At 36.9% G+C, this 14,247-nt stretch overlaps 2 protein-coding genes across 7 annotated transcripts in view; one reads left to right on the forward strand and one right to left on the reverse strand.

The window, feature by feature from the left end:
- suco (SUN domain containing ossification factor) overlaps window positions 1-6,248 on the reverse strand; it is a 57,132-nt gene extending 50,884 nt beyond the window's left edge. For all 6 annotated transcript variants that reach the window (XM_067417175.1, XM_067417174.1, XM_067417172.1 and 3 more), the window contains exon 1: window positions 5,964-6,248. In XM_067417175.1, coding sequence (XP_067273276.1) covers window positions 5,964-6,016 — 53 coding nt within the window. In that variant the 5' untranslated portion in view covers window positions 6,017-6,248. The remainder of the gene's footprint in view (window positions 1-5,963) is intronic.
- Window positions 6,249-7,578: 1,330 nt separating this feature from the next.
- tmed5 (transmembrane p24 trafficking protein 5) lies at window positions 7,579-13,552 on the forward strand. Its single transcript, XM_067417177.1, has 4 exons — window positions 7,579-7,883; window positions 8,849-8,946; window positions 9,037-9,217; window positions 12,837-13,552. The coding sequence occupies exons 1-4, from the start codon at window positions 7,704-7,706 to the stop codon at window positions 13,053-13,055; spliced, it is 678 nt and encodes a 225-aa protein (XP_067273278.1). The 5' UTR covers window positions 7,579-7,703; the 3' UTR covers window positions 13,056-13,552.
- The last annotated feature ends 695 nt before the right edge of the window (window positions 13,553-14,247 follow it).

Consider the following 14,247-nt stretch of genomic DNA (forward strand, 5'->3'; position numbering starts at 1 on the left):
CAGTAAAAGATTGCCTGCGAGCGTCTCCTCAGGTCTATACAGTAATTTCTCTGTGCGACAGAGTCGCGTTGGTTATTACGGGGCGATAGTGTAAGATACAAGGTAATTCGAGGCTTTTATACATTGTCATGGTTCTTTATAAACAAACAATGGTCAAATTGAGTCTTTAAACGCCTCAGATGTAAAGTTATTCACTGTCAAAGTGTCGCAAAAATGAATGAGAGTCAATGGGATGCTAACAGCAGGTGATGGTTTGGTTAGCAATGGGTGGTACCGCCCCTATGGGTGGTACGCTTTCAGAGTGCTAGATTACCCCCTTGGCTAAATGTACACAGGTGATATTTATTTTAGTACATTTCACCAAAAATCACACTACAAAAGAATTGTGTAAAACTCAATTGACTCAATTACAAAAAAACCTTGGCTTGATATTATTACTTGTGAAATGAGAACAAAATTTGCACTAAATTAATGATCTCTTAAATATTTCCTAATTTCACTAAACTTTAGTGTTGTGATTTATTTATTTATTTGATTAAACATGGATCTTTATTTTAAATGGCTTATTTCTGCACAATTTGTGTGCAAACTGGGGGCTGGTATGATGAGACGTCATTCTCAGCTAGATTTGCGGAAAACTTGTTCATCTTCGGATCATTTTTGCCGAGTACATCCTCACACATGCGGACGCGTCGAGTACAAACAAGGCTTCAGTAATACAGTGGAAATTAGTATGTTGATTTATGATAAATGTTAGTCTGGAGCCCTGAGTTTGTTTCTCCATAGCAGCAACGGAGTTCTGCAAGTGTGTTTGTTTGTTCCCGGTCACGAGTCGCAACCGCAGGCGGTGAGTGAAACTGCATCAAATGTCTGTGTTTTGTTGGCAGTTGGTACGCAAGTGCATATAATGAAAAAATGTCTTAACTCCACCCACTGCACTGAGTACCACTGCACCTCCACAAGCCTGGCTGTTTTCAGAAAAATAAAAAAATCACTACAGCGTGTCTTATGAATCTGATAAAACTAAAGACTCTTTGGAGATATGAAGGATGCAATACTACTCTATGGGTACTCAAGATTAACACAAGCTGAAACTGTGCATATTATGTACCCTTTAAATTATCTGGCGTGTTATCCACAAGCAGCCACATAATTTTAAAAACATTAACGACTAGTAATGACAAGACAATTAGTACAACTGATCATTGTACACAGTAAAACCATCAGAGAAGATGAGTATTAAAATGCATCCCCTTTAAAGCACCGCAGCTCACTTGGCTGTCGTTTATTTTCTCAATGCAACTTTCAATGCAAGAGTTGACCATTACTTTTTAAGATGCCGTGTAAAATTACAATTAGTTCACGTTTAAAAAGCTTGTATAATATTTCTGAGAAAGATAACAGTTGTTTATGTCTCACAACGACTTTACGGCCTCTAAGTTTTATTGCAGGAGGCGTGGAGGAAGACATCAGTATGCTACATTCTCAGCTATTATAAGAAACAAAGGAGGGAATGCTCAGGAGGAGGAAAAGAAAGAATAAGGAAGAGAGAAAAAGTAAGCAGCAGAGAAGAGCCTCTGGCAGTGGGTCTGAATGTGTGCCAAAGCAGCGCCATGTCCTGCCCATAACTGCAGGTTGTGTGCTTCACACACTATTTTAACTTTATTTCCTCTAAACTCTCAGATTTTTTTTACCCTGACTGTTTATCAGCCGTCATTGCATTGAAAACAATTATTGATGTGCCAACATAAAGACTAAAACGAGCAGGACAGAACACACACATGCAAGGTGAACTCTCAATAGTCTTTTTTCTCAAGTTAAACTGTAAGATAAGATACTAATAAAACAGTGTTGTGTACGGTGTTGTGTCTCTGTTCAACTTTTTTCCATTTTAAAAGTATTGTGCCCATGTGCTTTAGCTTTGTAAAACAAGAACATTGCAGAGAAATGGTTTAAGGAAAAGTAGACAACCATTTTAAAGTGTGAATCTACAGTAAAACCATATTCTATACAATGCTCTATTTGGCTAAACTACAGGCTAAAAAAAATTTTCACTTAATTATTACCGCTGAATTATAATGAAGATTGTTTTCAGTATTTTAATATTCGGTTAAACAGCACAGGAAGATTTGAACTGTTTTCATTTTAGACAAATGTGACTGAACGACACTCAAACACAGAAAGTCATCAGTCACTGAAAACAGGCATTTGTGATCAGATATTTCCTGAACAAAAAGTGGGTGGGTGAGCATAATGGTGTTAGTTTTCCACAACTGCATATATGATCATTCAAATGAGACCACATGATAAGCAGTTCAAATACAGCAAATCTGACTGAACCGGAAATTCATTTCATCCAGCTTTTCGTGTGGTACAGTGTTTGCAGTAAAGAGCTGAACCATTTCTTACATGAATTTGAAATAGAAACAGAATATGCTGACTGATTTTAGGTCTATTCTGTGCCCTAAACGCTGAAACATGACAACATTACTGCAAGAGAAGACGTGGGTTATCATCTAGGCTGGTACAATATTCTCAGTTATTTGGCCCCGTCTACACATGCCATACTATTGGATCTGGATACAGGCCCACACGGAATCTGCATGCACACTCCGCGCAGAATTCTGCAGATTTCCGCAGATTATAGTGCCCTTGACAAGCATACACAATCGTGTGCGTAATTGTGAGGGGTTGTAAACTGCGCTTATTGATGTAATTTTTTTGTTGTTGTGAGAAACAGATTTTAAAATGTCTAAAATAAAAATGACCATGGAGGATTAATAAAATGTCATTTGTCTACAAAAACTACTTATTTATAGCTATCAAAAATAGTTAATATATTGTTTATTTAAAGGTGTCATGAACAGGCTTTTTTCCCCTTTTTTATACTGTTGTCTGAGGTCAACTAATGACGTTTGTGTGGTTTTTACATTCAAAAACATCATATGTCCCTGTCAGTTCACGAGGGAGTGATTATTTTGAAAGCGGCAATTGAAATGATTCTCTCGACCGCAGGGCTCCTAAACTTACCAAACAAACACATTTATTTATCATCCACTACTATTAGGCCTACATATAAAAAAGACGTTTTACTCACATAAGTTTGTTGCATCCTGTCGGATCCAATATAGAAAGCACAATCATTTGTAAACAAGTCTGCTGGATTTGCAGACACAATGTTTTGCAGTGAAATGAAGCGAACACACTTCCCCACGTGAGCCTGAACTTTATTTTAAATAAATGAAGCATCACACATTCCTAATATTACAATCCGAAGGTAGCTTATGCAGCAACTGTGCAATATTGTTCTTCCACAATAACTTGCCTTCTTCTTCCACATGTTTATTGCTGTTGGCTTATGATCCGAACAGCTCCGTCTGTGGGCAGGGTTACTGAATGAGACACGCTGTAGAGGCGGTATTTCGTCGCGCAGTGACGTAAGGATGAAGCACACGATCGTTTTCTGGGGCTGGTGTCTATAAAAGCTTTTCTTTGACTTTTGAGTTTTCATCTCTGAACCTTACAGGATAATCTTATATTACCATGACCTTTTATATAAAAGCTCAAAGGAAAGTTGTTTTCTCATTTCATCACCCCGTTAATGATGTGTCTATAAATACAATTTATAAAGCAATATTTTCTCTGCTTTTTCGTGAATGTAGCCTGCAATAAGAGACCAAACTTAGTTTGAAACAAAAGTTGTTTTACTTCGTTTTGTATTGTAAACCTTAAATAAAAGTAAAAAAAGTGAATATTTTATATTTTATTTGTAATGCTTTCAGTTCCAGTATTTTTTTTTTTTTTTTTAGATCTTCAGATCACATTTAAAACCCTTCCGCAGATTTTTTTTTCTTAAAAATTCAGCGCAGAAACCACACAAAAAAAATTCCACAGATTCCATGTGGCCCTGCTCCTTAGGTTTTTCATCCAAATGCAATAAACGCTGTTATGTAAAGTCGTGTTCGTACTTCTGGGTAAAATTCAAAAACACGTCTCTAGTACTGCATCTGTGAATGCCGTTCTGTTTTGTCGCAATGATAGATTGACCGGTCTGGTAAATTACCTGGCTCTGAGATACATCATTCTCTCATGCATCCAAAATATTCCCAAACAACAGATGTTGATTGTATGGGATTAAATTCTCATCAAATGTACTGCGGACATGGAAAAAAATAATAATAAGCGTGATTTCAAAACATATATTGAACAATATTAAAAAGCTTTTATTATTATTATTATAAGCATGAATAAAAAAAATAAAAGCATGAATCAATTTTAAACATTATCTTGCACAAAACAAACTTATGTTATGCATGGATTTTCTGTATTTTCCTCCCTTACATTTTCTCATAGTTATTTTTTTTTTGTATGCTTTTGCTATTTTTCTCTTCGTTCTTTGCTCTATTGTGCATGCTCCATCTGTGCATGTTATTCCAAATCAAACTACTGTTCATAATCTTTAGTGTGAATCAAGCATATAGATTTTTCGGATAACGTTGCAAAGCCCTTACGTTTCTAGAATGTAATGCCCATTTTCACAACCCAAACAGTTCAATTATACAAATATCCAGCCGACCCTTTATCCTGCTGAATATACTGTTTGGGTAAAATGCCAAATTACAAAAGTGTTTTCTTTTTGTTTCACATTGATTATAAGCTCAAACCAGGTCGCTCTTTTATGATAACCATACAAACAAAAATAAAATATAAATAAATGAAGCAACCAAAGCTATCTAAATGTGCCAAATAACAATAACACAAGGTATTTGAGTTTGAGTTCCTATGCAACTCATAGGAGTTTTTTTTCTTTCTTTCATACTGGTGGCATTAGTTATGAAATAGGTAAACATCCAATCAACCAATTTTCAAAAGGCTATTGTTGGAAACAAAAGCAAACATTTTTCCAGCTAACAATTCTAAAACATAAACTGTTATGCAAAAATATAGTAATACAAGCTCTGAAATCAGCTGTTATGAAAATACCAAGTTCACATATCAGCTTGTTATTAAAATTCTCAATCTGATAGGACGGCTGGCAGGCAGAGGGTGTAATTGTTTCTTGTCTCACACCAGGTATGTATGGTGACCTGTGTCAGCACCCTGTGTGCTTAGTCAACATATGACCAACCCTAATCCACCACCTGTCCACAGTGGATGATGCCACATCAGCTTGGCAGAGATAGTGGGATGCATTGAAAGCGGAGTTTATCATAGATATACACACATTTGAATGCAATTAAACACTCAAAATATCATAAACTAAAGTGAGAGTTTGCATCTGTGGTGAGGGCAAATTTAGGCTCAAGTAGTCCAGCCAATTAGGCAGTAGGCTGTTGCTTTAAAATAAATGCAATCTAAGCAAAAACCCGCTAGTATGAAGTTTCTGCATACTGAGATTGACAGCCTGAAATTGTCTGACTTTCATGACAATGGCACAGCACTTGCAATTGTCTTGAATGCTGCAAAATTCAACAATTTAAATCCGCTGAAGCCACTGGTGAGCTGTTCAACAAAGCCTAGAAACTGAAGAAAAACACTTAAATTAACAACTAAAATGATTAAGCTTTCACATACAGAAGTGGGAAGCCTAACAACGCACGGTGGGCTGAGTGTTTTCTGTACATTGTGTACCATACAGACACAATTTACATACATAGTGGGCAGCTGGTGGTCCAGTGCTACTTTCAACAGTCTGACAGCACATTTCCGAATGAAGTGCAAACAACTCCTTAATAATAAATGCGTGAGAAAGGGCTATTTGACGTGTTGTATGACACAAAGCTTATAACTACATACATCCCACCTCTGAAGCTCCTCAACTAACGTTAGCATCTAGCATGAAGCTACCATGAAAGATAGAGTGGTAAATGATGTCGTTGTCAAAGTATTTATGTTTTTATTGCTCAGCTTCACAGGTAAAGACATTATAATACTACTCCACTAAACAAAATGTTTTGACTCACCAGCACAGGAGAACTAAAACGGCGCACAGCAACAACACGCGCAGCTTCTTCATTATCTTCCCGCGGGGACCAACATCCTCGCTTTTTTATCTACTCTCCTCTAATACTGACGACAGGGTCCAAGACTAGCTAATAATGCTACTTATTTAAACCTGTATAAAGGTAAGGGGGGTTTGTTTCGCGGTACAGAACAAACACTTGGGTTAGTTTCTGTGTTAAACCCCCCGTTGTGAAGCGCTGGCTGCCTGACTGGCTCCCGTCTGCGTAATGTGCGTATGCTGCTGTTGCTTCGGCTGCCCAGCGCTAACTGCTTCTGCTGCCCCGTCCTCAGCCAATAGGAATTGAGTATTACGCTGACCCCGCCCACTCCTCGGAGGTCTAGATGAGTTGGAAGTTTTGTGATGAGACGCGTCACCTCAATGATAAGGGATGTGAAACAGTGCCAGAATAATCATCTACCTGAGAATTATCTCTTATCCTTTTGTGAGTGGATACATTCTTTATTATTTACTTTATTAACCTCCTAAACTCCAAGGACCATTATCAGGTCAATAATGACGTCATCAAGTATATACTTTACATTTTAAATGTATAAATAAAGGAGCTCACCTCATATGTGGTACCATTTGAAAGTAGTTTTAATTTTTTTGTTATAAATTCATTTTTTAAAGTGTGTAACTCAGACGTTTTCCCAAATAACATCTTGGTCAGACAGTTTGGGCTGTTTCCACAAGATGTAATTACATAAAAAGGTAATAGTATTCCTCCCTTCATATCCATTAGAATAATACGTGATACAGTCAAAATTATTTTTTCCAGTGTTTGCTGCATCTAGTGGAAACAGCCAAAACTGTCTGCAGGGTGCTAGAGCCTATGACTAGAGCAGACCGGTCCTGAGTTATACACTTTCAAAAACTAATTTATAAAAAAAAAAAAATATCAGAAAGGATATTATTTTCTACATTCTACATAAAAGACTACGGCTGTATTCGAAACCTGGAAATGGGCAGCATAAGATGTATCCTTCGCTGCCTTTGATATTCCACAATCCTGTGAGTTGCATTATGTGAGAGTTGAGCTAGAAAAAGAAATGCCGTCCGAAAGTTGCATTTGCTGATCAGCTTGTGTATATTCTGTGTAGGCCTAAATGTAAATTTTTGACCAAGTTTTTTCACTTCTAATGTAATTTTTAGCAAGAAATTCTCACTGAAGTAATTATTTTTTTCTCATTAAAGGTCTCTCTATTTTGCTTTTTGCTCATTAAACTGTTACACTGCGAAAATCAGAAGTCAGTCCGACATTTTTTCGAATTTTTCCGAAGTTTCAGGTGCCTTCATGTACAGAACGCTGCATTGTCTGATGAGGCAATCAGGCAACAAGTCAGCTGCCTAGGTTTTTGAACGCAGCCTACATTTCCCAGAATGCCACATACAAGGGCGTCGCGTAATATGCCAGGAGACGTTGTGCGTGTGAGCGTGTCTATAAATATTTAATACTTTCTCGTAATACGTTTCCCTTAAATGTACAGAATTTTTTTATTTCTCTTAAAATTAGGAGGAACTTGTACTGGCAGATTTAGATATTTTAAAAAAATAATTCTACATTTAGGAGGCGGGGTCCTCGAGTTACAGCATTCCCAACTCGTTTGTTGAGCTGTCCCGACTCCGAGCGGAGCAGCTCCTGAAGTTCACAGAAGTCAACTTTCATCGGTTGTTGATAAAGTTTTAGAAGTGTGGGAAAATGCGGTGGAGTGTAGAGGTGTTCACAGTGTTTGTGGCGTGTTTAGCGTTGTTTGTGTCTGTTATAAGCGCCTTTTCTCAGTCTCTGGACAGTGATTTTACCTTTACTCTACCCGCCGGACGCAAAGAGTGCTTCTACCAGAGTATGAAAAAAGACGCTTCTCTGGAGATCGAGTACCAGGTAACTTACCTTTGGATATTTTATTCTGATTCAGCTTGTATTTAGTGGACACTGATTATATTGCAAGACATAACTTGATCATCTTGTTGGGTGCTGCCCACATACTTGTTATAATGTCAATAAATTGTGAAATATAAATGAGTCGATGTACGATGTCCGCCAATTACAAATAATGATGTTCAGGACAATACATAGAGAGAAGTTCCATCTTCATTTTTATTATATATGTGTAGTTTTTGTATTCATCAACAAAACAGAACAACTTAACGTCTCACAAAAATGTCAAGAGATTTAGAAAATTAATTACATTTCTTAATCTTTCAATAAGCTTTTAATGTTTTAAACATCTTAGCCTTTAAAGTTTGGAACCAACATTCTGTGACAAATTAAAAGAACTACAGTTGAAGTAAAGGTGAGCAAATATATTATTTTTGTATAGCAAAACAACAATGTTGTTTTATTTTATTATACTTTTATTATTTTATATAAAAATATTATTTTAGTATATTATTAATAATATACTATTATAATACAAATAATAATATTTATATTTAATGTTTGTTTCCAAGCTAATAACCTAGCTTATATGTGCCTAAATTAAAATATTTTGTTTTACCTAAATATTTAGCTAGTAATAATAGTTATCTCTTCAATAATTATTATTATTATTTTGGCTGGTTGCAAAACAATCTTTTTCAAAGACGAGCTAATGCAACACAATATGCTGCATTATGAAAAGTAGTCTTGAAGTTGTGACACAATACAGAAGTTGGAGTGGCATAATGGAGCTAAAGGTCATTTTTGGAGATGAGAAAGTACTGAAAGGACTGTTACTGTCTTTAGACTTGCGTATTGATTCTGTAACTTGCCCATGGAGAGCTCAAACCTTCATGTTTGGAAGGGCAGAGTCAGCAGATCCTTCTGTTGACTCACCCATTAATGGAAATCGTTGCATCTTTGTGTAGGTTCTGGATGGAGCCAGTCTAGATGTGGACTTCCACTTGAACTCGCCCAGTGGTCACATCATAGCCTCTGACTACAGAAAATCTGATGGGGTTCATACGTAAGTTTGACCTCCAGTCACAGTTTAGTCATACACACCTGACTTTCTACTTCCTGATTAACTGTGTGTTTGCTTTTTTTGATGTGTCAGAGTGGAAACAGAAGAGGGAGACTACATGTTCTGCTTTGATAACACATTTAGTGCTGTTTCTGAGAAAGTCATCTTCTTTGAGTTGATTTTGGACAATATGGGTGATGGTGAGGAATCGGAGGACTGGAAAGCATACGTTCAGGGAGCAGACCTTCTGGACATGAAGTTCGAGGACATCATGGTAAGAATGACGTGTGCCCAACAACACTTTTAGACTAGAATCAGCTGGAAATACAATGTGAATTCATTGGTCAAAAGGTGTGGTAGCCCCAAACTATGGAATGTGGATAAGCAAGAATTGAACATAGAATATTATTTAGTAAATAAACGTGTCACAGTAATCCACTTACAATGTGTTTAAATGTTGCTAAGTCAGTGGAATAACTTCCTATTCACAGCCGTCTGCATTATGGCTTGAATACTCAGGTTTCACTGACCATATGCCAGCAGTCTGTCAGTCTGTTAAAGGTGACATTTGTTTGAACTGAAGCAATGTAGATAACCAGACAAGGCATGCCAACTACCAGCATGCAATGCAGCACAGGTGGTATCAATGTGACCCTCAGTGCTTGTGAAAATGGCATTTTTGGGCACTTCTCAAATCGAAGGCTGCCATGTCATTAGAGCCTAAGAACGTCCCAATTTGAAGGATTCTTGAAAGGCAGCCTTTGTTTTGCATCCTTCATTCAGCTAATTTTGAAGGATGCATCAAGTGTATGCTTTGTGTTCTCCAATTACCCACAATCCTCTGCACCCATTCCAATGAATGAAAAAGAACTCATGGAAAACTTCAATTTCTCAATTCAAACAAGAGGATCATGCAGATTGGATTTCACAGGACATTTCAGAGTGATATGCTTGTTTGTTTTGTAATGTACTTATACATTTTAGATACAAAGTTTTAATTTAAATTTTTTATTCATTTTATTTATTTCAGTTTTAACACCATTTAATCATGCTATTTGTCAGAAAACTATGGTAATACAGTGAGAGCTTACAAAAGCTACAGTAAACACTACATCGATACTGTAAGGTTAGTTAGCAGATGAGTGGAGACAAAGCTTTGCCCTTTGATTACATCGTAGCAACAACATAACTTATAATTAGAACTGTTAAAAAAAACATGCAATGTAGTCCAAACAAGCCGTTCATTGTAATTCTTAGAAAGTGAATTCTGTTAAATAAAACATCTCCCTTTGGAGTTGTAACCTTACAGATCTTTTTTAATGCTCAAACAGCAACATTACACAAAGTGAAAAAGCATAATACGACTCTTTTAACACTACACTGACAATAATGTAAGTCACTGGGAGACAACAGATGGTTGTCATTCACTGCACTGCATTAAATGTAAAGATTTTTAATACAAAGTTTAAATAGTACCTTACCTTCGTCTCATGACCTATGACGTTTAATGGTGAGGAAGACTCTAGACTACAAGCCTCTGAATAACACACATCACATGGATGCAGTTTGAGGATCACCCATAGTAAAGTGCTGGAGCCCATTAGCCAATATTTAAAAGTACAAGTACTTTGCTGTTTTTCTTTAAAGAAATGTATATAAACTGATTCTACATTAACAAGCCATTTCAGGAAGCAACAGGAAGTGTTTCAATTAAAATCACATCTGTGCAGGAAATTGTGTATTCCTATTGGGTCAAAGAGTTTGAGTTTACTTTGTTTATCTGCCATTGTTTCAAAGTGAAGATTTGATCAACTCTACACGTTTGTGTGGGACTCTCAAGTCTCGACTGTTGTATTTTTCTTAATCCTGAAGACAAAAAGTTATTGATGAAAAATGTTTTTTTGGTTTTTTTCTAAATGCTGTTCTTTTGAACATTCTATTCATCAAAGAATCATGAAAGAAAGACCAGTTTCCCAAAATAGGAAGTAGCAAATCTTTTCTACAATGATAATAATAAATGTTTCAGGATGTTAAATGAAATGTTAAATGAAATCAGGATTTCTGAAGGATCATGTAACACTGAAGACTGGAGCAATGATGCTGAGAATATTAGCTTTACATCATAAGAATACATTTTAAAACTCTAAATTCAAAAACGGTAATATAAAATTGTAAAAATGCAGCCATGTTGAACATAAGAAACATTTAAGGATTAAAGTAGCCCTTTAATGCTTTTTTGGATATATATAACACAAGAAACCGACCAGTCTCATCTCCCATTTCTTTAATGGTGTCATGAACTGGCTTTTTTTTTTAAATTATACTGTTGTCTGAGGTCAACTTATGAAATTTGGTTTTTGCATTCAAAAACATCATAACTAATAGGTAATAGTCTATTTTCTACACTGGTTTTCAGTCTCTCCTGAATGCTGTGTTTTGATGGGCGTGCCGCACTTAAGACTTAGAAGTAATCGCTCACGGCTAGGATTGGATAATATTTGCATATTTAATGAGCTTCAACTCCCTTGTCATTTCACACGAAGGATTGATTGTTTTGAAAGCGGCAACTGGAATAATTATTTGACAGGGCTCTCAAAACGTATTTATCAAACAAACACAATGATTTATCTCTCATCCACCCACAATTGATTGATTTTTTTTATTTATTTATTTTATTTTTATTACTTGGCCCGCTGGATTGGTGGATATAAGTGTGAACTATGCATGCGCTCTTCAAATATCAAGTCAATAGAGTGAAAAACGCAGATCAAGAAATGAATGTTATTTCACTATTTAAGACTCACTGGCCTGCCGACGGGCTTGCGTTTTGGTTGCCCATCTGGAAAACACATAGCCCTGGGACATAGGGCTTTCCTAGCCCTGGCCCATATGTCCGGTCTGATCCCGAATCACAACGAACCAACAAATAAAGGATTGTCCAGCCTGTGACAGCGTGCTATGGTATGTTCAGTTAGATACGTACACATAATCAAAACGATCTATAACAATGCAATACTATCACATATAAAAACATGTTTTACTAACATAAGTGTGCTACAACCTTTCCTGTCGGATCCGATATAGAAAGCACGGCATTGTGTTTTAATCTCACTATGTCTGCAAATCCAGTGTCGACCTGTGTCTTGTTTACAAATGATTATCTTGCTATCTTCGACATGTTTATCGAACGTTTAGCTCCACGAGTCGGTGGGCGGCGCTACAGAAGCAGACACACACAGAGGCGGCGTTTCCCCCTTCTATTACGTCATTGATTTTAGAGCGCTTGTTTTCTAGGCCTGGTGTCTATAAATGCTTTTCTTTTACTAACAAGAAAGTTTTCGACTCTGAAACTTACAGGATATTCTTATATTACCATGACCTTTTATATATCAAAGGCACTGAGATAATGATAGAGCCCACTGTCTCTCAAAAGAAAGAAGTGATTCTGAACTGCCTTTAGTTCCAGTCCTACTTCCTGTAATATATTTTTCCTGTTACCGCCTATAGTCTTCATTGGCTACCCATGAACAAAATCTCCTTTGACACTGAAACACTGTAGTTGTAGCTGAAGTTTGGAAGAGTCTGGTTCATGTCAAGAAAATGTGTTTTGAATGGCAAAAGCAAATTCACTTTGCTTGCACTTCTATAGAATGATGACTTGAAATGATACAGTAAAACCAACGCCATTGTTAATGTTTGCATCACATGCTGAGTAAAATCTGGAGCTGAAATTCAGATATGTTAATGAACGTTTTATTTCTGACCAATCATAACAGACTTGAATGTCTGATCAAACCGTGCAGAGTAGACTCTCAGAAAGGAGGTCTCAAACTTTTGAATGTTAGTGTATGCTGTGCGAGTTTTACATTTTAAATGGGTCTGTATCTTTGCAGGACACCATCAACAGCGTGAAAGCTCGACTGGGAAAGAGTCTTCAGATCCAGACATTGCTGAGAGCATTTGAAGCCCGTGACCGCAACCTGCAAGAAAGCAACTATGATCGAGTCAACCTGTGGTCGTGTACCAACCTTGCTCTCATGGTGATCGTATCAGGCATACAGGTCTACCTGCTGCGCAGCCTCTTCGACGACAAGAGGAAAACATGCACATAGCCTCCTCTGCTGCCACTGACTGAAACACACACACACACCCCTGTCTTTCTCTCTGTCCCTGAATATTAAGACCCATCAAAGTGTCCTTGGACTGATGATAACTGGAGTCTCATTCTCCACCCTTTTATCTCTCTTGCCTTGTTGTGAAGACAATCATTTTATACTTAACTCAGTCGATAAAATGAGAGCTTGAAGTTGATCTCTAAGCTGCTGCTATTTGACAGATCTAACCAGGGACATGATTTAATGATGTTTTAAGTTTTAAAAATATATTATTAGAATATCAGAGAACTAATAGTTTTGTGTTTTTGTATGACAGCATGTTTTATAGTTCACTGTATCGTGGGTAGTAACTGAAATATTTCAGGCACTGATTAGGATACACTGATATGCAGCACGTTTCATATTTTTGTATAAACCTTGCTAAGTATTTTGAAATTACACTAATGTAATTAATTCATGAGCCGTATTGATGTCCAATTAAAATATTGACTGTTTTGAATGTCCTTTCGTACATTAACCACACCCATACCCATTTTCTGTTTGTTTTACCCATCTGTAACTGATAATCATGTAAACTAAGACACACCCAATAATTGATGCTGTGACCTTTTTAATGACTTACATTTTTTTTGTCCAGGTCCAAAATTATTAAATTATACATTGAAACTGCAATTCATACAATGGCTGGAATACAGCTTTTTTATTACTTAATTTTTTTAATTATTTTTTTGGTCAAATGTCAAAGTGAAACTATTACCTTTTAGTTCAGGTTGTGAAATGCCACGTGATGTGATTCTTTAAAACCATAATGATATTCATCAGAATGTTGAACAAATACATTTAAAAATACACTTTATTAAAATATAGATCCTTCTCAAAAAATGTGCATACTGTGATAAAGTTCATTATTTTCCATAATGTAATGATAAAAATTAAACTTTCATATTGTGGCAAGGGGGGCGTGGTTCAGCGAGGTCTGCAGCGGGAGAGAGAGAGGTTAGTAGGGGCTCGCCGACCCCCGGGCACGCCACCAGATGGTCCTCCGCCAGGTTGATGGCCGTCGTCAGCGACGTGGGCCGGTGGCACTGGACCCACTCGGCGGTCTTCTTGGGCAGCCGAGCGATAAACTGCTCCAGTACCACCAGATCGACGATGTGGTCCACGTCGCTTCCACCGGCCAATAGCCATT

Source organism: Pseudorasbora parva, chromosome 15 (assembly GCF_024679245.1).
Source record: "Pseudorasbora parva isolate DD20220531a chromosome 15, ASM2467924v1, whole genome shotgun sequence".
In the NCBI taxonomy this organism is placed as follows: domain Eukaryota; kingdom Metazoa; phylum Chordata; class Actinopteri; order Cypriniformes; family Gobionidae; genus Pseudorasbora; species Pseudorasbora parva.

Excerpts from the sequence above, each read along its gene's own strand:
- tmed5 (XM_067417177.1), top strand. The coding sequence starts at position 7,704 with ATGCGGTGGAGTGTAGAGGTGTTCACAGTGTTTGTGGCGTGTTTAGCG. Across the intron at positions 7,884-8,848 it reads CTCTGGAGATCGAGTACCAG|GTTCTGGATGGAGCCAGTCT; the intron begins GTAACTTACCTT and ends ATCTTTGTGTAG. Across the intron at positions 9,218-12,836 it reads TGAAGTTCGAGGACATCATG|GACACCATCAACAGCGTGAA; the intron begins GTAAGAATGACG and ends GTATCTTTGCAG.